This window comes from Centruroides vittatus, unplaced genomic scaffold (genome assembly GCF_030686945.1).
Source record: "Centruroides vittatus isolate TY-2023 unplaced genomic scaffold, ASM3068694v2 contig_3262, whole genome shotgun sequence".
NCBI classification, from domain to species: domain Eukaryota; kingdom Metazoa; phylum Arthropoda; class Arachnida; order Scorpiones; family Buthidae; genus Centruroides; species Centruroides vittatus.
In genome coordinates, this window is record NW_027122093.1 from 107,022 (window position 1) to 130,737 (window position 23,716).

The window sequence follows — 23,716 nt, forward strand, 5'->3', positions numbered from 1 at the left end:
ATTTGATTTTATCACTTAAAATTTAAACATTAATTTTTGGATGATGCAAATTGTATCTGACCACAGTAACTGTAAGTAATCAAAATAGTTTAATTTGTTGTAAAATAGTCAATGTTTAAGTACTTAAGTGCATTAATCTCTATGTAAGATGATTGTATATGAAAAAAAAAATTAAAATTTGTTGATGTTTAATAAGTGTAAACTTTTGTTGTACACTTCAAAACATTTCTCATACTTCTTAAAAGTTTAATCTATTGTTAGTTTGTTATGCTTCATATACTAAAAGCAGCATTTAATTTGTCTCAACAATACTGCAGTAAATGAGATTAAGTATTTTAAGTTTTCTATTCAGGGCAACTAAGTGGTTAAACTTGTTAAAAGTGGTTAAACTGTTCAAAGATGAGATCTCGTGAATCAACAATTTCCATAAAAACGCAAAAAAAATTAAATAAAATTTAATTAAAAATACTAAGAAAACTACATATTTCATACAGAAAAACTTCTCATCTATGAATTGCTTCGCAATAAAAATAAAAATTTCCAAAATTAAATTCTTAACTTATAATTTATATTTTAAACTATTTTTAATCTAATAAAACTAATATTAACACTGTTAAAAACTAAAACAATTACATTTGTCCTAACTGAATATCTCATAAATAAAAAAAGATTTAAGTGCATAACAACACACCACATTGGGGATAACGTTAATAACATACACAGAACAAATAATCAGTGCAAAAAAAAATACAAATAAACAAACAACAAATGTTTTCTAACTCCTTCAGAGTTCTTCATCTGGTTTTCCAATGGTTGTTAGGTGGAACATAAAGCTTTTGGAATATAACATTCAAACATGGATTTGAAGCAGCTAGTATAAAATTCAAAACCCAGAAAGTCGTGCATGCACATACTCGTGTTTAATCAAGATTCAATGAAAAGGTTAAACCACCTCATAAATGGTTAGAGGCAATGGAAATATTTAAAACTAATTTCACTTTATCATGCATAAATTTCGGAGAGGAGATGGTTTTGTTGATGGCCCCATCAAGCATAACTTGCCAGGCCATCAACAAAACCATATAATGTAATCAACCAAAATAAACATAAATAAACTGTAGTTTTGGATTGTTGAATTACTGGTAGCATTCCTATACACCTGCAGACGCAGGATTACAGAATTCCCAAGAATTTTCTAATTGGAATATACCTGGTAGCCCAACAAGAAAGGAAACATATTTTTATTTTGTCATCTGTAAAAAAATTTTATAATAAAAGTAAAAAATATGAAAATGTTGCTGATACTTCTGATCAAGGTCAACAAAAAATCTATGATACTTTGTAAAAAGAAAATGCATTTGCTAACTTCCAGAACATAACTCTATGTTTTGCATTAGTCCTTTGTTTCATATAGCACAGATTCGTATAACATGGCACTTTTTTGGAACGTATCTACCATATTATATACAAGGGATACCTGAAATTGATAACATGTAATTACGCACACCTTTATATAAACATATGTGAATTTATATTCAACCATCAAAATGTCCATTAAATATATAATGTACAAAATATTCTACGTAGAAACCTTCATTTTAAATATAAGAAATAATGTAATATCACATGGTATTCTTTATACAAACTATAAAAATGAAAAAAAAGGTGTTACTTTACATATATAAAGAATGCACTTATCACATCACCCATGATAAAAAAAATATATTACCTTGAAGAAATATTTTCAATTTCTTCTAATGTTCTTGCAAGTGCAAGATAAGGCACTTTTTCACCTCTTTTCCATATAGCATCTTCAATTATGTGATAGTTAGCTTTTGTAGGATTGTATTCAATTGCAACATCATCTTTTTCTGAATTAAAACTTCTATAATAAGAATAATTATTTTATATGATTATTTAAAACCTTCAATCATAGTATGTTCATTATTAGTTATTATACTAAATAACAAATAATGAATAAATTAGCATACTTAGGTGAACTTTCTTTTCCAGATGACTGCTTCTCTTCATTTTTTTCCATTGATTTTGATTCACTTGAAACTATAATTAAATGTGATATTTATATTAAAAATTCAGCTATTTTGTCACATTCACAGTTTAACCATTTTAAATATGCAAGATGAAATCAAACAACAAATGTACTATTAGAAATTCAATAAAAAACAATGAAAATAAAATAAGTCCTTACATAACTAAAAGTTTTGTTTCTTTCTGATCATTTTATATTATTTAAATAAATATTTTATTAAACAGTTACTGCTTTTTAAATTTTTACTTCTTTCTAACATATTAATGAAATGTTCAATTCGTTCCTTTATGTATGTTAATAATTCTAAAATTTCAATTATTATTAACTGCATTTATAAATTACTGGATAGAAAACAATCTGTAAGTAATAAAAAATTTATTTTCCTCCAGTTTTCTTAGAAATCAGGTTCAATACATAACATTTATTCTTAAGCCAAATTCATACAAAAAATATAGATACAGTAGAGCATCGATTATCCGACTCAATTGGGGACTGGGGTTGGTCGGATAACTGAAAAGTCGGATAACCGAAAAGTATGAAAAAATACATTATTAGTATAGTGTATTAGGCCTGGTTTAAATACTAGCCTCCCTTTCACGGTCGAGCCAGTGCTGCCAGCTAAAACATGCAAAAATTTAACAAAAATAATATTAAAGTAGCCAAGACATAACCAAATATTGTAGTGCCACATCACTAGCGGACATTTGAATTTGCCGACCAGAACGCGGTCGGTTAACCGATAAGTCGGTTAATCGGGGGTCGGATAATTGATGCTCTACTGTATATTATTATCATCATCATCATCATCAATTCCTGTTGATACCCAGATGGTATACAGATCAACATGGTGAAAAAAATCAAACTTTTATACTACCACCCACTACTTTTTTCAAAACTCTCCTAACAGACAAGTTTTTAGCCAGGAATAAAGTTAAACTCCTTTCCTCTAAAGCCTGCTTAACATTATCACTCTACCTTCATCTAGGTTGTCTCTTTAGCATTTTCTCTTTGGTTTTAGCTTCAAATTCCTGTTTGGCCGGTCGATCTCCCATTCTTTTCAAATGGCCAAACCACCTCAGATTAGCCTTGCTTACTCTCAACTGAATATTTATTATCTTAAGGTTTCTTTCTTATGTCTTCATTTTTAATATGATTTTGCTACTGTATCCATCTATTAACAACACTAATTTTTCTAAAAACTCTCATTTTTGCTGCTTCTAATGTTTGGTCAATTCTCTTATTTCTCACCCAACTCCCAGAACCATATGTCAATATAGGTTTCAAGATTGTTCCAGATATATTTGATCAATTGGATTCTTGTCTGACCTGCCTTGCTTAATCCATTCAAATCTAACTGAGAACTTATTGACATGTTCTAAGCATTTGTTATCAAATTTAACTGTTAAAGTCTTTCTAATATAGCCATAACCTTTGTTTTCTCGTAGCTGACTGACATACTGAAATTCCTGCAACTTTCCTCTAAATTATTTAAAGATTGCTGGGGGTCCTTGAGTTTATTGAATAGTAGGGCAATGTCATCCATATAGAGTAAAGAACCAATATTTATATTTCCCAAACTCAAGTTTGTCAATAGTTTTGATACTTTTATTAAATTATCCATGAAAATTATGAATAATGAAGGAGACAATGTACTTTACATCCTTGCCTCACCCCATTTTACTTGGAACTAGTCACCAATTTGTCCTTCTATCCTTACAGCTGATTTGTATTTCCTATACAAGCTTTGGATTCCTCTGAGTAGAGTACTCTTGATACCATATTTCTTAAGAACTTCAAAAAGTAATCCTCTAGGCACTCTATCAAATGCCTTCTCTAGGTCAATGAATCCCAAGTATAGTTTCTTGTGATATTCCCATGCTTTCTTTGTCAATTGCCTTAGTGTAAATATTTGATCTTGGCATCCTCTGTTTGGTCTAAAGCCTGTCCGTTCTTCTAGGTCACTTTCAACTATTCGTCTAACCCTTTTTTTTCCTAAAATGCTGGCATAAATTTTAGCCAGTATATTGAGATGCGAGATTTCTCTATAATTACTACATTCTGTTTTACTTCCTTTTTTATGAATTGGTGCAATTAAATTAACTTTTCCCCAATCCTCTGGAACCTTCCCTTCAGACCAACATCTTTGAATAATGTGATGTAACCAGTGTACAACTGTTATTCCCCCATACTTTAACATCTCTAGTCTGATATCATCTACATTGGTGGCCTTTCCACATTTGATGTTTTTGATGGTCTTATCCACTTCTATAACCAATATAGGATCTGATACTTGCAAAATTTCTGTACTTTTCTCTTGTTTGACTAAATCTGTCACTCCTTCATTCAATAACCGTTCAAAGTATTTGCTCCATACCATTAGAATATCTTTTTCTTCTGTTATAATTTCACCTTTATCATTCTTAAACTGTACCTAGAGGAATAAAGAATGATAAAAGAAAAAGATATTCTAAAGGTATGGAGCAAATGCTTTGAATAGCTACTGAATGAAGGAGTGACAGATTTAGTCAAACGAGAGAACTCCCACTGGTTCTGAGATTCTTTACTAATTGCCAGAACGTTTTGCCCCCCCTCTTTATACTTGCTTTCTATTTCTGTTCCAAAATTTTCCCAGTATCTTTGTTTAGCCATCTTTACACACAGTTTAGCTGTCTTACATTTAGCTTTATAATCTAAAAGGTTGCTTTGGTCTTATTTGCCAGATATCTTTTATAAGCTGCCTTCTTCTCTTATACTGCTTGTCTAATCTCAATGATCCATCATGGAGTTCTAACCTTCCTATCTTTGCAAATGATTTCCCCACATACTATTTTTGTCGATTCTATCAATGTCTCCTTGAATTTTCGCCATTCCTTCTCTAAATCCATTTCAGTAATGGAAATGTTATTAGCTGCAGTATTAACCATATTTCTGTATTTAATGGCATTTGATAGATCTGATAACTTTTCTATTTTTATTTGTTGAAACACTTTTTTACGTCTCCTACTCCTAATAACTGTTTTTAATTTTCTCAGTACAAAATGATGATCACTATCAACTTCAAAACCTTTAAAGACTCTTGTGTCTTCAATTAAATGGATAATGTCCATGTCTACAGTAATATAATCAATTATGCTTTTCATATTTCTAGTGTGTTCTCTCCATGGGAATTTATGACTCTCTTTGTGTTGGAATATTGTATTAGTAAGCACTAGTGAGTGACAAGCACAAAACTTGAGCAGTCTTTTGCCATTGTTGTTAGGTTTTTCTTTCTCACCAAACTTACCTAAAATGCTGCCATAGATGTAATTGTCATTTCCCACTCTACTATTAAGATTTCCAGCTAGAACTATTTTTTCATTAGTGTTTGTCTCTACTGCTGATCCCATAAAATTCTTCTATATCTTCCTTCTTTGAGCTTTCAGTAGGTCCATAGGCACAGATAAATCTCATTATCCAATTTCCTATTTTAAATTTTGCCCAGATGACTCTGCTAGAGGGTTTTTCCCATTTTATAAGATTATCTTCCATAGCAGATGTAAATGCTATTGTTACACTCTCCTTGCATTGAGTATCATTCCCTGAGTAGATCAACTTATATTTATTGTTTAGGCTTGTCTCCCCAACATTAATTTTCTTAGTTTCAGTGATATCTGCTATATGTACATTATTCTATTCTAGCTTTTCAGTTAGCTCTACTTCCTTTTCATTCAGACTTCTATCATTGATGGTATCAATCATGATTTGTATTCCAGTAGCATATTTACAAATGTCCCGGTTTTCTGACTAACACAGTGAGGACCTTGTTAACCTGGGCAACATCCCAGCTGGTATGCCTTTCTGTTTATTTGATTTACCATGTATGATAAAGAGATCCATTATGATTGGTTAATCCTATAATGGCTACCCATCTTCATTCAATTTGATAGACCAGTTAATTGGCTCTTTATTTCCACATTGTCCAATGTAGGAGTGAGGAATGGACGTTAGGTCGAGTCTTCAGTTGGTTCTTCACATTCCCTATATGTAGGATTAACCAACCATAATGGATAAATATATATATATATATATATATATTCAAGCTAACTTGTATTTGTTACCTGAAAGAAAATTCTTTGAATATAACTATGAGAACTCAATTAACCAACTGACCATATCAAATACTTTAATTATACATGAATATTTTAATTAATTAAAATAATAAAATGTAAATATATTAATTGAACTGTCCAAATAAAGAAAATACCTTCATTCATATGTTTCTCTTCTTTTTCAATTTCATTTAATTCTATTTTAACTGCAACTTCTTCAGACATCTTTTGTTTTTTTGCAATGTTTGCAAAATCATTTCCATTTCTAATAACTGTTCTCTTCATTTGTTTTCGGGCTACAGAAGATTAAGATTTAATTACCATTTCATTAACAAATATTTTCATTGACAAAAATCTACATATTTATAAATATTTTAAAATTATATTAATTTTTGTTTCATTATAGAAGTTAATTTTCTTGAGGCTTTCAAAATATCTTGGCAATGCTGAAATATTTGGAAATTATTAAAACAACAACAATAAAATGTAAAAATAAAAATTCCATATCATACAAAATTTTAGCAATTTGATATTTAGTAAGATTAATATCATCAATCATTACAATGTCTGAAGACAGTGAAATTAATAATAATGTCTTGCTAATACATTTAAATGCAGTATAATTGTAATTATACTCTAATGTTTTTGATCATTTTCAACAAGCTTCTTCAAAAAATACATTCTAAATAAAATTTCAGGGTGGAACTTATTAATTTGATTTGATAGTTAATGCATCAGAATGTAATTTCACAAATTCAAATGCTTGTACTGAATATCTGTTTGTCTTGTATATGTTACCGACAAAACCCAATTTTACGCCAAACTAATTTAGAATTATTATTCAAGTATATTATTGGTTAAAATAAAATTAAAAGGCAATCAATTAGATGAACAATATTTATTCAAACATAGTCTACTTAATTATAAAAAACAGGGTTAATGTTACCCTACATATCGAAGATGGCGGCTCGTCTCCGAGTCCAGCAATCAGAAGACAGGGAACAATGGGGATGCGCATTTTAACCTAACCTAACCTATTCTTCTCAATGTCAGATGTGGTAGCTGTATATACGTAATGTGAATGTATGTCTCTTTAATCCGAATAAATGCTGCGAGGAAGTCTACGGGAAAATCGGGTTTTGCCGGTAATGTATACATACAAATCATAAAGTAACCAGCAAAAAATGCAATAAAAGAAAACAAAATAGGTTTAACTATACTTAGATCAATATACAGGGTTCCTACTCAAATTTTTGTTTTGAATTCCCTGGTTTTCCCTGACCAACTTTGTCCAAATTCCCTGACCCTCACATTTCTTACGGTGTGGAATATTGACATAATAAAACAGCATTTTATTTACTGTGAACATCGAGTATATCTATCCCTCTTTTTGCATAGTTGTATGTTTCAAAGACTACCACATTAAAAAAATACAGTATGCATACATCCTGTAAAAAAATGTATGATAGAATCCACAACTTCAATGTAATGAAAAAATAAACAATTTACAAACGAAACATTGAGCTTTTTATTTTATCATCATTTATCAATATTATTTGTATGTATATCTAGTAAATACAAGATAGCATAAAATCAACAAACAGTATTCTTTGATATACAAATAATACTGTACTGTGCTTAAAATGAACTCTTGACTTAGAAACATGTAATTTTAAAATCTTTCAACAAAAAGAGTAACTTTTTTTAAACAGCAACATAATTTTAACAAAAAGTTAAATTTAAAAAATTTTCAAATAAAGCATTTTTTCCCTCATAAAAAAATTGATCATGTAAAAAAAGAATTAGTTTTCTTTTGTCAACCACATTATTTCAAAATTGCGTAAAAATAGATTGTATATAAAGAGGGATAGGTGTAAGTTTATACTATAGCTTCTCTAACAAATCCACTAAATCTAGCAAAAAAATTAGCTGAATTGGCAACTCATTAAAAGAAAAAAATGTTCCGTTGCCGCCGTTTTGATTTTGGTTTCGGTGTAAAGGCCAGAGTTTTAATAATTATTTTTAATAATTTTTATTTATTATTTATTTAATTTTGCATTAAATTTCGTCTTTGCATAAAATTTTCTTAAGAATGGAGACAAAATTTATCTATTTTAACCCTTAATTACAAATCTTATAATTATTGCAAATCATATCACAAACCATCTTTCTCACTTTTATAGCAAATTTTAATAAACAAACTAATGTTTTCAGCAATCTTAAATAGCCTTCCTCAGGTTTAACATAATTTCAAACGTCAATTAGAACATAAGATTTGAAACTTTGCATTTTGCTTGTGTGAGATATGACTGCTCTTTCCCTTTGGGAAAATAAAGGGGATAAAGTTAATTTTCCCAACGTCAGGAAAGTCGAGGGTCTAATAAGTATGTGGGAAACGCGGGACAGACGGACAAAGACACCTCTTTACCATTTAACCTGCTTATTGTAAAAATATGCTTACAATATAGCTAAAGTTGTCTTTGTTTCTCGTCTTAAGTTCGTAGTGGCGGTAGTGGAATCTGGAGCAATGTTCAGTGAATAATCCGGAAAGGAAAGTTTATTTGATTTCTGTTCGATGTCTAGCACTAACGTAAATCACTCGTGTTTTTCCTGAGTTAGAAAAGTCGTCCTTTTGAAAGGCAACTATTAATTTGTGGAAGGAAAAGGCAGCAGCGGCAGCAAAATAGTAGAGATAAAGTGGAGGGAAAAGGCAAATGACTGGAGGTGATTGGTGGCGATGGCTACGGAAGAGATGACTCTCGACAGCCTCCCTCGTGTCCTTGAGACACCAGCTTTTATCACCTTCCTGTAGGACCGTCACCCATGCTTTATGATGGGGATCTAATGGATTCTGCGATTTACTTACGTCAATCGAAGAATCAGAGTTCGCAGAAGTATTCATTGTCTTTTCAAACAATGGAAAATCCGACTCCATTGCAAATGATCGATCTTGAGAGCTGCACTGTCTTGACTATTTCTCAAGTTTCTATAAAAAATTTTTGTTCATTCCTTTTTTTCATCTAATAATTTAATTATTTTATGTTTTTCTATTTTAGTGAGACTTGTATTCCTATGACGTCATAGTATTACGAAAATTAGGATTCTTAAAATCTATAGAATTTAAGTAAAATAAAATAAATATAGAAATAAACATCAAATGAAATTACAATTATATGTTAATAAAATATAGAAGTTCAGCGCATAGAATCGTAACTACAAATCTCTTTCTTTTCGCAACATAACTATAAAAATTGTTTTGGCGTTGTTTCGCACAAACGATTATCAAATTTATTTTAATTTTTTAGTAATTTAATTAATTTTTTAAAAATTTACCAGCTTTTTAAATTTATAATTAATTATAAGCAAGTTAACATTGGTTAAACTATTGGATTACCTAGTTGATTTTCAAAACGATAACTACAGTATATCTATTACAGGTATGATCCCTAAATCAGTGGATATTTGTTACCCAACATCATTTCTGTTAAACTAATTATTAAACTATGTATCAAAGTTGTGGAAATTAATGGGAGGGGAAAAAATACGCTTGCAGTTCAGTTCTTTCAAGGAAAATCCTAACAACAAATGTAAAAAACTACTAGTCGGCACCAGCATTTTACTGTAAATGTCAGGTAGCTATTTATAATTTTTTATGTTGTATAGTAATGTTTTAAACGTAAAAAACAATTAAATTACAGATTTTTACTGATCTATTTAGCTATTTTGAAGTGAACGTTCTAATAAATTACGATTTCAAGTTTTAAAAGTTTGTAAACTTTTAAAACTTGAAATCTATTTTATTTTGTATTCTAATTAACAAATTCATCTTTTTATAATCACTGAATTATTGAAATTAAAAATTAAACACTATTACATAATAGTAGTTTATCCTGTTATTAATCCACAACTGTAAAATTATATGGCTTCAGAACGGTGAAAAAAGCCATTTCGGATTCAAAATGGATTCTGGTATATTTTCTTATTAAAGATTGCAGCATTACTTCGTGCCGCCTGCAGATGGCTATGCTTGGTCAGCCATATTCAGCAAACAAAATCAACAAGGCAGTTAAGGAGACAAATTCTCTGACTTTTTGACAATTTTCGACAAATTCCCTGACTTTCCATGACTTTTTCCAAAACTAATAAAAATTCCTGATTATCCAGGTGTGTAGGAACCCTGAATAGTATAATTATGTCTACTGCATTTAATTTAAATACAGTAGAATTAGATTTTTATTTCAAGATGAACATTAATGTTCATCTTGAAATAAAAATCTAATTCTAGTTATCATAAATAGATAATAAAATCCTAAACAATGGAATGTGGATGCTACTGCTAGCAATTCTTATGATGTTTCCACACAGGAATTGCCACAAGTCATTTTCATAGCCAAACAAAGCCAATAAAAAGGATTTCCCCAGTCTCCAATACAGAATATGTGAATAGTAAAGTAACTCAAAATATATGCTTTTTCATAAGAAAAAGAAATTTTGGACTTAATATAATAATTTTGGACTTAATATAATTTTGGACTAATATAAAAGAAAGAAACTAAATTAAGCTTAACAAGCAGAATCTACCTTTTTCAACACAGGTATGTGCTGCTTAATGACAGATTAACATACAATGAAGGTTCCTTAAGATTACAATGGAGTTAAGCTCCATTGTAATCTTAAATTCATAGCCACATGTACCTTTTCTATGTTTAGATATCATTGTGTTACAAAATGACTACAGATAGTAGACATAATACCATATACATGTAGATATGTCTAAGTAACACAAACTTAAATTTGTTTCTTTATGGAAATATATTGACATATCATTTGCAATTCAAACAATAATCATCAATACTTCCAATACAAATAAATCTTAGTATTTCTACATAAACATTATATTATTAGTTTATACATTAATTTTAAATATTTTACCTGTTTTCCTTCTAGGAATGCTCAGACATTGATCAAAATTATTATTAGTAATTCCATTTGAATGCACATTTTCTTCTTTTACTTTATGCTAAAATATATTAAAAATTTTTTTCATTAATTTAATTACCGTATTTTACGAACTATAAGACGCACTTTTTTCTTTGAAAAATTTCCTCCAAAATTCAGGTGCGTCTTATAGTCCGTAGCATCTTATACGTATTTTTTTTTAAAAAATTGCTTAAAAATTAAGGTGCGTCCTATAGTCCGTAGCGTTTTATAGTCCGTAAAATATGGTATATATTTTGTAAACATTTTTATTACTTTTATGAATTTTTACATAGAGTAAAACCTCGCTTAACAAGTATTTCGCATAACAAGCAAACCAAAATTATAAAAAAAGGACTTGCTTAACGAGTGATGTTTCGCATAACGAATGACAGGGAGAGGGGAAGTCCCAGATTGTGCACATGCTCCACCAGTCTGTGTTTAGCACTCGTTCCACTAGCATCTTAGTGTCGCTTGTGATCAAATTTTTCCAAACTTGTGTTCACACATATTACTGCATAAACATCAACAACCATCGCCCATTATATAATAAACACGCCAAACGATATGCCAAATTCTTGGGCTATGTAAAGGCTATAATTAAATATTAGAAATTAATTAATTTGACTAGATGTAGATAATTATGCTGCCATCTCATATTAAATTTAATGACCAATTCCAACTTAAATTTTAGAAATATCTAAATTAAAAATTAACTATTTATAATAAATAAATTTCATACAAGATGGAAACATAACTGCTTATCTCTAGTCAAATTATTTAACTTCTAGTAATATTTAATTATAGCCTTTACATAGCGCAAGAATTTGCCGTAATTTGGCATAATAAGAATTTGGATCATTTGGTATGTTTATCAGACATATTATCTGTAATTTTTTTGTTTTCTACAAATTGAATTCGCATTCCAGGTTGGTTCATTCTGCGCTAAAAGAAAAGATGATGATCATTCATGCTCCTTAACAATGTATATTGTATAACTGTCTTTAAATAAACGTTATACATAAAATATTTGAGTATTTTTTGGCATGGAACGCATTATCGTATTTTACATTAAGTTATATAGGAAAAACAGTTTCACTTAACAAGTGTTTCGCATTACGAGTAAGATTCTGGAACGAATTATGCTTGTTAAGTGAGGTTCCACTGTATCTGATATGTAAAAATTTATGTATTTAATAACAAAAAATAAAAAAATGTAAAAATTTTATTATTTTAAATGAAACACTCAAAATAATTTTGAACATATTATAAACCAAAGTTGAACTTGATAACCTTTCTTTGCTATAAATCACATATATAAAGCATCTATCAATCTTTGCTTTAGATTATGATTAACCCCAGAACAAATCTGGCCTGCTGCACACATTAATCTGGTTTATAAACATGTTTGACACATTGCTTATTAATTTAATGATGTAAAAAAGATGAAAAAGAAATATCCCCTGGGCTTGAAAATTGAAGAAATGACAGAAAACACAGAAAACAATTTCTGGTAATCATTTATAAAATGGAAGACAGATGGATGTAACTTTATCATATTTTCCAATTTCTTGTAAATCGGGACTTTCTGTACGTTGTCCATTTGTCGTTGGTACTCAGATCCGTATAATCGGAAATAAGGTATTTTGTAAAAAAGATGAAGAAGAAATATCCTCCGGACTTTACAAGAAATTGGAAAATACGATAAAGTTACATCCATCTACGTCTTCCATTTTATAAATGATTACCAGAAATTGTTTTCTGTCATTTCTTCAATTTTGAAGCCCGGAGGATATTTCTTCTTCATCTTTTTTACAAAATGCCCCTTATTTCCGATTATACAGGATCTGAGTACCAACGACAAATAAACAAAGTACAGAAAGTCCCGATTTACAAGGAATTTAATGATGGAAACATGCCTACCATACATAAAACTTTTACAAAAATAAATAAAAACAATAAAATGATTTATGATAAAGACAGTTTAAAACGTTTTTTAAAATGTAAGAAACAAAACAACTGAAAGAAATCAGATCCATGTGTCACTTCCCATGTTTCCTTCCATACCCTTCCACCTCAGATTGACTTATGTCTATTTTTTCACTGTGTGAACTATAGTAGGCATGTATATAAAAACATATTTATCAATACAAGAAAAATAGGACAATAATAAAACTTGAAAAGTCAAGACCATTTCAAAGACAGAAATAAGTGGCAAGACAAAAACTAATGATGTTTACAGAAAGACAAAAGTTATATGAACTGGAAGAGAACAGGCTCATTAGTTTACATGATGTAATTTATAATGTTCTTTGTTTATAAGAGCACTTTGTACAATTCTTTTTCCAGATAATTCTAAATTGATTAAATTAAACATTATTTAATCATTAATTCATTGAATAAATTATTCAATAATTACCACATTTATCTGCAATATCAAATTCATTCAATAATTAGTAAACTTTTAGACATTATTTAGTCAAACCCTGATTGATAAGTATACATATTTTTTTAGATTTGAATATTGAAAACAATTAAAAACTAAATAATAAGAAAAAAATAATTTGCCTCAAACAAAAGTTTAATAATTAACTATAGGTAATTTATCATTAAATATTGATGAAAATACACAAATAATATGAAAGAAACAATAAACTTCTTTAATATGTGTAATTTTTCAATAATAAATTTTCATACGTAAGAATTCACAAGTAACAAAAATGGGAAAATGTTCGAATTATATGCAAATATATTGTAGTAAGAGTCCATACAGTGGATACTCGATCTATTGTTCCCGTATCAATCACTTTCCCGCATCTGTCAGTTGTTTTCTCCAGTCCCAAATAAGGACCCATATATATATAATGTTAATTTTTCCTGTATTCTTAATTCCTGCATTGTTCACTATGTATTTTAACTGAAAGAAAAATGTTATCAAACATTAATCATTTTGCTCTCATTAGAAGGCACTAAATTGAAACACTGATTTTTGTGTACTAAAAATAAAAGCATGCCAAATTTAACAGTTAAACGCTTTGACTACAGCTAATCAGTTTTTATTGTAATTTTTGGCTACTTTTTGTCTACTGCTTTACAGAATATTGTACTTTATTGGCGACATTTCCTCTTAAAGCCTGGCTACGCTGGTAAAAATGAGCATGTCTGAGTTGCCATTTGTACAATAATTTCATAAATATGCCTTACTCCAAAAACAACATTAATTATTGAAAAACCAATTCACAATCACTACTTTTATACATATTGCCTTTTCATTGCTATTTCATGCCTTTTTATGCCAATATAGGGCTACAAAACTTTTGGAAATTTTTAGATTGGCTATTACTGTACATTCTCGATTATAAGGTGCACCTTTGTCATACTTTTTCACTTACTGCTATACTAGAACTGAAACATTTTGATATAGAATCACAACAACTTGAGAAGTGGACTAAAAGTTTTAGACGGTCGCAAAAATTTGGAAAAACTAAAGTTTATGCATATGAAATAAGTACAGTATATAAAGGAATGTGTTACATATTTGTTGATGTCTGGTATGCTGAAATCGTATGAAAAAATATAAATTTTAGCTTATGCCCATTCAGAAGTCTGTTTTGCATCATATAAGGGAGAGTCATAAAAACTTCATTGTAAAATGTAAATTTTTTTGTTGTAAGAAGGGATTGTAGATAAAAAGTTTACAAGATTCTGACATAGGGAAAACCTTGTTAATATTTCTAGGAATAAAGGGCATAAATATAAAGGATTGAGATGGATTTACAATAATTTCAAGGGGCGGATATGAACCTGGTTGGCAACGCTGCGTTGTCTTGAGGTAGGGGAGATCATGTATGGACAAGTGAAAAAAGTCAGAAACCTTTTCCGTATAAGAGAATCAACACATCATAAGTGACAAAAATTTCTAATTTTACTAACATTTTCGACACTTCTACGTATCATCTTCAAGTGCAAGAAAAGTCAAAACGTTAAGTGTTCTTACCAAAAGAAAACAAAGAACAAATTTCAGTATCCTTAACTATTTTTTAAAATGTAGGGTAAACAAACATCCATGGGCATGCACCATATAGTTTAGTATTACAGAAAGACATCATATAAGCCTACCACTGGAAAATATGTTTCATGCAGATAAACAATAGAAACATCGACGTCATAAATTTCCCATGTTAACTGTTTTCTCTCGTCAGTCGTTTTTTCCCCAAGTCCTGCCAAAAATGATAGATCAAGAATCCGGTGTATTTTATTCCAACATTTTTGTTGCAGTTTTTCTATGCAACTATAAAAAAATAATCTAGAAAGGGTCCCAAAATTTTGATATTTTTTTTATTGTTAACGGTAAATATCATATCTTAAAAAATAATGGTTAATCCTATTATTAAGTATCAAAATTTTTCATATTTTAATTATCTTTGATATTTAGTACCTCTTGGACTTTGTCTTTAGGTGATTCTTCTTCCTCATCACTTTCAATTCTCTTTCTTCTTACTTTATTACATTTAATTGGAGAATCATCAATTACTTCCTGCTTAACTTCAGTTTTTGACTCATTTTCTTCTGATGTGATTTCTGTGTTTGCCTTCTCTTCTTTTGTTTCAGTACTAGATGATTCTTTACTAAAATTAAATTTTATTTACAACTAATTTCTATTGCATTGTTAAATATATTATATAAAATAAGTTATAATTCTAACCTGTTTATTTTATTTTCCAGTTTGTTTTTAATCACTGGTTCCTTGTTTTTAAAGTATGTTCTTAAAATAAAAAGATATTATTATTTCTTCATATAATATTATAAATCTAAAAGCAATAACTTTACATATATTCATATAAATAATTAATTATTTAAATATTTCTAGATTTCATTTTTAAAGGTGAAAGATGTAACTAATTTCTTCATTATAGTCATGCAGATTTCTTCATTTCCATTTTGCAGATAAGCAGTGGTGATATCCGAAATATTTAACAAGGGGTTCGCTAGCAGAAAATTTTTCCCTGATAATCACCGACAAATGAAATGGAAGTTTTGAATAAAAATAAATACAATACCTTTTCTTGCAACCGTATATCTAACAATCAGTGGCGTACTTGGAATGTAACGAGCCATGGGTGAAGGGCAGGTAACGATAATATTTTAGGGCTGTCGACCTTTTTTTTTTTTTCGGGCAGGGGCAATCTTTACCGCAAAATGGCGCTTCTGGAAATACACACGTGTCATCATCTCTCGAGATACATTATACTTTTTCTTTCGCTGTCCATAGCCCGACACGTGTTCGACAGCCATCTTGTATTATTTCGCGTGCGTGGCATTCTGGGATCTATCTTATGACTGGATCAAGAACTCTCTTGAATCGATCGCAATTAAACCTCGATTGAAACGGTCGAGAGAGATCGCACCAAGACATACTCCCTGACCTTGCTCACAATCTAGATTGAAATGCTCGGTACGAACGGGGTATAAGGCTCTAGTTTAGTAGTATTACAGAGTACAATACGCATATTTTAATATATTTAAAAAAAAACAAAAACAAACCCACTGAGAAATGTTTCGTGTGTTTAACAAGGTTCGGGAAACTGATAATTTTAACAACTGGTTCGGGCGAACCCGTTTGGAAAACTGAAAATTTTAACAACGGGTTCGGCCGAACCTGTGCGAACCCGCCGAATATCACCACTGCAGATAAGTAACTGTAATATTAATGATATAAAAGCTATCATCTGTGTACGAGTGTCTGTAGTGTCTGTAGTTTGTGAATTTCCTAAAACTCCTGCTGTAAGTCTACTTAATTTGAAGAAATATTGACTATAAAGAAAAGGTGTTAGGAATTTGAGCTCAGAGTAACTGATGTTGCAGTGATATCATTTACATTATTCATAATAGTCTAAGCTGGAAATACACAGTAAACAGAGACACCTAAAACACCTTACATACTTTTTCAGCAGTTCATTTTTAATAAAACTATGTTTTTGGCTCGATTAAGAAGCCTTCATCAAGTTTTAAACAGAGATTCTGTTTAAAACAATATTGAAACTCTAATAAACTTCATATAAAATCTTTAATAAAAATTTTTAAATAAAGTAACTGCTGGAAAAGTACAGTACATAAGGTGTTTTAAGTGTGTCGGTTTAAGTTGCATTTTTAAATAATTTGACAAATGGCCTAATTTTAAATTTACTTTATTAAATTTAAAGATAATAGCCACATTGTGTGCTTCTATGACAAAGTTTTTAAAAACTTTCTATAGCAACCATGTGATGTTCTATTATCCAATCAAAGTAACAATCTAACGACTATTATTTAAAATATGTTATCATACAATTCTACACTAATCAACACCAATTCAACGTTCATGTCTTTCCACACACAATCATACCAAATGCCATTTAAAGCATCGGAAATTCAAAAGTGTTTCACCACTTTTACGGGTATTTTCATTTGAGTACTTATGATACTAGTGTAATAGACTAATGAGACTAAGCTGACCTCTTAAATATTTTATATTATCAATATTGATCTAATAAAACATGACTAGACAGAACTGATTAGTGACAAAGAAATATAACACAAAACACTAAAGCTCACTTGTGCGATATTATATTGAATGTAAGATGAATTATATTTTCAGAGATAATAAAACATGAAAAAAGTATGTCTTGCATTTGAATAAACACAATTACTACTAAAAGAAATCAGGAAACTTTAAATATAAGGATTAAAAAATTAAATAGGCCAAATCAATCTTAGGGTTGGGGGTTGGGCACAATTACACTTCTGAATGAGACAGTTGGGACCTTATCAGAGCTGTAGACCATACCTACAAGAACAAAAACATCAAAGAAACCATACCTCTACACACGATCCTTGATACGATACAGCCCACAGAAATCATGCTGGTGTAATCACAGGTTCCATGCAATGGGAAGTCCCGTTGCATGGAACCTGTGATTACACCAGCTTCGAGTAGCTCACTTGACTGTTCTCGGAATATTTGATGTTATACAGATTTTAGAAGTAAAGTCTGTGCACATACAGACAACCTCTCTACCCTTTTAATGTAATGTTACACAGGTCATGTTGCCCGGTAAATGGCTTTAATACTACTGAATGAAAACAAAACACCTTGGTATTTCCAGCAAACAAGTAAAATTTAATAAAATAAAAACGTTTTCTACTATTTTTAATAGTCCTCTTCAGTTAGACTCTTTAAATTTAAAATGGAACATAAAATAGAATGCTTCTTTAAAAAGAAGAATTAGAACAAAAATAGAATGCCAGCAATAACATCATTTAAATTTAAAATAATAAAATAAAAATAACATGAAATAAAAGTAACATAAAAATAGTACAAATTAAACAGTAAAATAAAACAAACAGTATTAATATAATTAATTGTTGTAGTAAAAAGATTTCCATGCACTAGAAAGACTATCAGCATCTCTATGGTTGATGCAACCTTTGGTATTATGGGCCTTGTAAATCTCTAGTTTTTCAATGTATTTAATAAGATGTTTGTTAGTGGCAGTCTTAATTATGGAAGCTTTATCCCAATAAATATTGATATCTTGTTCTTTTGCAAAGGCTGCCAGTACAGTACTGTCCAAGTGTTTAGTAATTGAATATTTATGCTCCTGCAACCTTTGTTTTAAAGACCTCATGGTAGCACCAACATAGTACTGGCAGCCTTTGCAAAAGAACAAGATGTCAATATTTATTGGGATAAAGCTTCCATAATTAAGACTGCCACTAACAAACATCTTATTAAATACATTGAAAAACTAGAGATTTACAAGGCCCATAATACCAAAGGTTGCATCAACCATAGAGATGCTGATAGTCTTTCTAGTGCATGGAAATCTTTTTACTACAACAATTAATTATATTAATACTGTTTGTTTTATTTTACTGTTTAATTTGTACTATTTTTATGTTACTTTTATTTCATGTTATTTTTATTTTATTATTTTAAATTTAAATGATGTTATTGCTGGCATTCTATTTTTGTTCTAATTCTTCTTTTTAAAGAAGCATTCTATTTTATGTTCCATTTTAAATTTAAAGAGTCTAACTGAAGAGGACTATTAAAAATAGTAGAAAACGTTTTTATTTTATTAAATTTTACTTGTTTGCTGGAAATACCAAGGTGTTTTGTTTTCATTCTTTATATTCCAGTAAGTGTTTTATTTTATTATTTTAATACTACTGGATAAGCAAACCAATGGCACCATCTGTTTCATTTGAAATGACCATGCCACAGGTTTGCTCATCCAGCCGCATTAAAGCCGCTTTACCAGGCAATGCACCCGTAGTTTTAGAGGCATGGGGATTCCCCCAATGCAGACACCGAGGTGCAAACGAAAGCCAGCACCGAAGCACACGACTACAGGCAGAGGACAAGGCAGGCGACCCATTGCTCACCTCAATCGACACAGAGCACAGAGTAGGCAGTATACTCGTTTATAGTAGAAACTGACCTTTGTAGGTCAATAACCCCACAAAGGGTCGCACTTACAGGTATAGTTCTATTAACTTTTTGGTTAATGTTACCTAAGGTAGCAAACATGGCGACTCGTCTCTGAAACAGCTGGGATGCATGTACTAACCTAACCTATTCTAATAAATTACCATAATTATTGCCAACTAAATTATTAGAATTGGTTAGGTTAGGTTAGTACGTGCGTCCCCACAGTTTTAGAGACGAGCTGCCATGTTCACTTCCATAGGTAACATTAACCGACTTTTTTGCTCAGGGTCTATAACTCTGAGGGATGTCAAATCCCTCATTCAGAATACAAGTAGAAGTTACTTTTAAGTAATTTACACGTATACAAATTAGCTAAAAATAACTTCTACCAAAATTTAATAAGGTAGACGTGATATCATATTTGGTGTTTTATACAGTGTTTATTAATCATTGTACAGTACAAGGACTTACATGGAAATAATTGATCTTCTGAATGTAAATTCGTACAGATAATTGCTTTTTGGTAGCATCACAGCATTAACACGATATAAACGATACGGGATTTTCATACATTTTAAACATAAGTATTTATATAACAAACACTTATTCGTCAGAGCCATTGATACTCCTAAGAGAGAGAGAAATAAGAAAATAAATATTAATAACTTACAAAATACTTTTCTGCATCGTAATTTCTATTCAAACAACTAACGACAATAAACAAATTCCCGCGTACACGATTTCCTAAAATGGCCGCTAGATTGCAGCATCGGGCAACTTTTACTTGAGAATTCCAATTTGAAAAATAATAATTATCATTATTATCGATATTAAGCATTAAAGTTTTTTATTTTAAAATAATTTTCTGAATATTATCTATAATAATATTAACTTTTAATGCAACTTTTTAAATAGTTACTTTAGTCAATGGCGGCTTTTTTAAAAAGTCTTTCCGCCCTGTGGGCACTAAGAGAGCATCTTTTAGCAACCCCGTTATGGATTCGGCCGGGCCCACAAGTATCCAGACGGGCCACTCCCGAAAAATTCCTGGGGTTTTTCGACATGTTCCGATTCGATCCGAGTCCCCTAGAACGGTAGCTACCAGCGTGATCGCTCGGCCATCCGGCCGCCATTAGCAGGTAGTTCAAAAGCATACAGTCCAGTGCTAGATGATTGCGCGAATTTGTCAACAATTGCTTCTCCATCAATTCATCTAACAATTCCTTTTCAATGGATAGCAACATATATGATTCCAGTTTTTCCTCAGATAGTGAATTTCTTAGCCTTGTCTTTATGATTTTTAGCTTTGAAGATATCCTCTTAAATTGGACTTGAGTAATAGATAGTTTCCAATGACTTTATAAAGTTCATAAAAGTATATCATGTGCCTTGTCAGGAAGTCTGTTGGATCCCACATTGGTACATATGATGGTGAAGTGCTACAAATTTTACACTTGTTACAACTGGAATCCGTATTCTCATCATTAAGTAATAGCTTTAATTTGTCAAAGTTAGAAGCAAATGAAAACAATTCCAATATTACTTGTTCTTTGCTGATTTGTGGAGACAGCTTAGTAATAATTTCCAATGCTTCATCATCAAGATTCTTCTCTACAATAGTTTTGAAGTTTGCTTGGTCTAATCATGTTAAATCTTTATATAACGTTTCTTGACACAAAGCTTCGTGTTGTACAAAGCTTGAATGTAGTGATTGCACAATGCGGTCTATTAAACACATTAGGTTAATTAGGTTAAATACATTTACTCGGAAATCAAATAAAGAATCTGAGGAATTTCCTTCATCTATAACCACCATACTCAACTTGCGGCCCGCTGAGTTTTTGTGAATGGCCTGGACGTTACCCGTAAATAATTTTGAAATTTTCGCGGCAGAAAGTAGATTCGGTCACTCCGCCCACACCGCTAAGTCCCTTTTGTTCTTTCTTAGAAAGTTAGTAATTTACTGAGACCCAAAGCGCCAACACGCGACATTATAATTGAGTAAACAATAAATCACATTGAATGAGCTACCATTTTATTTAAAAATGTAATTTATAATTATTATCAATCATGTCAGGAGTGTCTTTTAAATACAAACGAAATATGTCTGACGAAAATAGATTGTTTCAAGACGAATGGGAAGCTGTCTATTTTGTAGTGCAAAACAAACACGGTTTAGTAACTTGTTTGATCTATCGTGAAAGTGCTATATTAAAAAAACATAGTATTCCTCGTGAAGGTTTTCTTCATGTGTTTTTAGCTGTTACTTCTGTGGTTGGTGAAAATGGATTAAAGATAGACTTGAAAATGTGTATATTTTCGTCATTGTCTTAACTTCGAAATAGAAGATATCCAGAGTTATGTAACGATAATATTGCTCGTCATTTTAACACTAAACACAAATCGTTCAATGATACTTTTCTTCCCGGATCTCTCATTAGACGCGAGAAATTGGCTATTTTTAAAAAGTCATTGCAACATCAACAAAATATTAATAGCACAAGATGCAGCTGCAACAAAGGCATCGTATGAAATTTGTTATATACTTGGTAAACATATGAAACTGTTTACTGATGCTGAAATTGTGAAGGAATGTTTTTTAAGCGCTTCCAATGTACTGTTTGATAAATTCAGTAACAAAAATCAAATAATTTCGGAAATAAAAAAATCTAGCTTTCAGATTATACCTGTGTTAGACGTATTGAAGATATTGCAAACCACATTTGTGATAATCGAAGACTTGAAAAACTGCAAGTTGTTCAGTTCACCACGGACATTTTAGCAACATCACAATACTCGGTTTTCGTTAGATATTGTACAGAACAAAATTCAATTTGCAAAGATTTTTTGAAATTCCTTCCGATGAAGGGCCAGACCAGGGGCCAGACCGGGCCAGACCACGGGCCAGACCGGGTTAGACCATAAATTATCTCAGTACTATTTGCAATTTTCTAGAACAGAACAGATAGATATAAAAAAAAAATTTGGTTTGTGTGTATATCGATAGCTGTCCTTCAATGACTGGATCCGAAAATGGATTTATTTCTCTACTGAAACGGAATTATGATTTGACAAATCTAATAACATTTTATTGCATCATTCATCGGGAAAACTTGGCTTCACGTATTGCTAATCCTGAAGTTGATACTGTGGTGAAAACTGTCATAAATATAGTGAATTACAGTGACGTGCCGTGACATTTGATGATAGGGAAGCTGTGTTTCTGTAAGAAGCCGACTTCCAGGGGCAATCAGTTAATTGCGCGTCAGTAATGGTCTAGGGTCCATTCGTACGTGGGTGGTGGCTGTAGAGAGAAAGACGACAAGTAGCTGACAAAAACCATTTATTTTAACATAAAATAAACATACATTATGTACAAAATAGTTTCCTTTAGGACAATCAGCCGTTCGGACATTCTGGGCGTCGATGTGGTTCTTCGATGGTCGATCGAAGGTGGCTTCGGGACAGTGGCGTTGACAAGTCTGTAGGGCACGGGGAGACTTCCTCTGTTGGCGTCGGGAACACGGTCTAAGTCCGAAGTGGCACGGGTTACAGGTTGGCACAATAGACGAGAAATTGTTTTTTTTTTTTTTTTTTTTTTTTTTTGCGCGTTGACACACGGCGTTTTGGTTATTCGGAACGTTAACCGAGTGCCAGGTGTCCTCGATTGTCGGGGATTATATCAATCTCCGTTCTTTCTTTCGTCCATTTGATTGATCATTCTCCCTCAATTACGCTTCCCGAATGGTTGGTCCCTGGTTACTAAACGTAACGATACTCTTACCTGGAGCGCGAGAAAAGTGAAAATCGAAGACGAATTCGATCTTCCACCGATCATAGGACGACTTCCTTCCGCGATTTACGGTTTCTGCCTGGCAGTTTGATAAACAATGGGTGTCCGACTACAAACGACTTTTACCTATGTTTATTTAAACTAATAAATTTGTCGGGCTCTCGACGAAAGAAAATCCAAACGCGGACCACCATAAACAATCGCGAAACCTGCCGGTCGACTACTGGGTAAACAGTCCGCGATTATTTTTTTTATAATGTAAAAAAGATCTGATAAAAAACTGTTGTTTTTTTATGACAAGTATAGAACAAACTTTGTTTTCATATATGAATTTT

The 23,716-nt window shown here is 31.0% G+C and overlaps 1 protein-coding gene across 2 annotated transcripts in view; it reads right to left on the reverse strand.

Annotated features, from left to right (window-relative positions):
* DNAlig1 (DNA ligase 1) overlaps positions 1 to 20,365 on the reverse strand; it is a 65,650-nt gene extending 45,285 nt beyond the window's left edge. The window contains exons 1-7 of one of the 2 annotated variants that reach the window (XM_067268415.1): positions 20,259 to 20,365; positions 15,821 to 15,880; positions 15,554 to 15,743; positions 11,071 to 11,158; positions 6,294 to 6,434; positions 1,992 to 2,061; positions 1,730 to 1,885 (exon numbers count right to left, since the gene is read on the reverse strand). In XM_067268415.1, the coding sequence (XP_067124516.1) occupies positions 1,730 to 1,885; positions 1,992 to 2,061; positions 6,294 to 6,434; positions 11,071 to 11,158; positions 15,554 to 15,743; positions 15,821 to 15,880; positions 20,259 to 20,275 (722 nt within the window). In that variant the 5' untranslated portion in view covers positions 20,276 to 20,365. Of the gene's footprint in view, positions 1 to 1,729; positions 1,886 to 1,991; positions 2,062 to 6,293; positions 6,435 to 11,070; positions 11,159 to 15,553; positions 15,744 to 15,820; positions 15,881 to 20,059 lie in introns of both variants that reach the window. The other variant, XM_067268414.1, reaches the window with a different exon arrangement.
* Between the last annotated feature and the right edge of the window lie 3,351 nt (positions 20,366 to 23,716).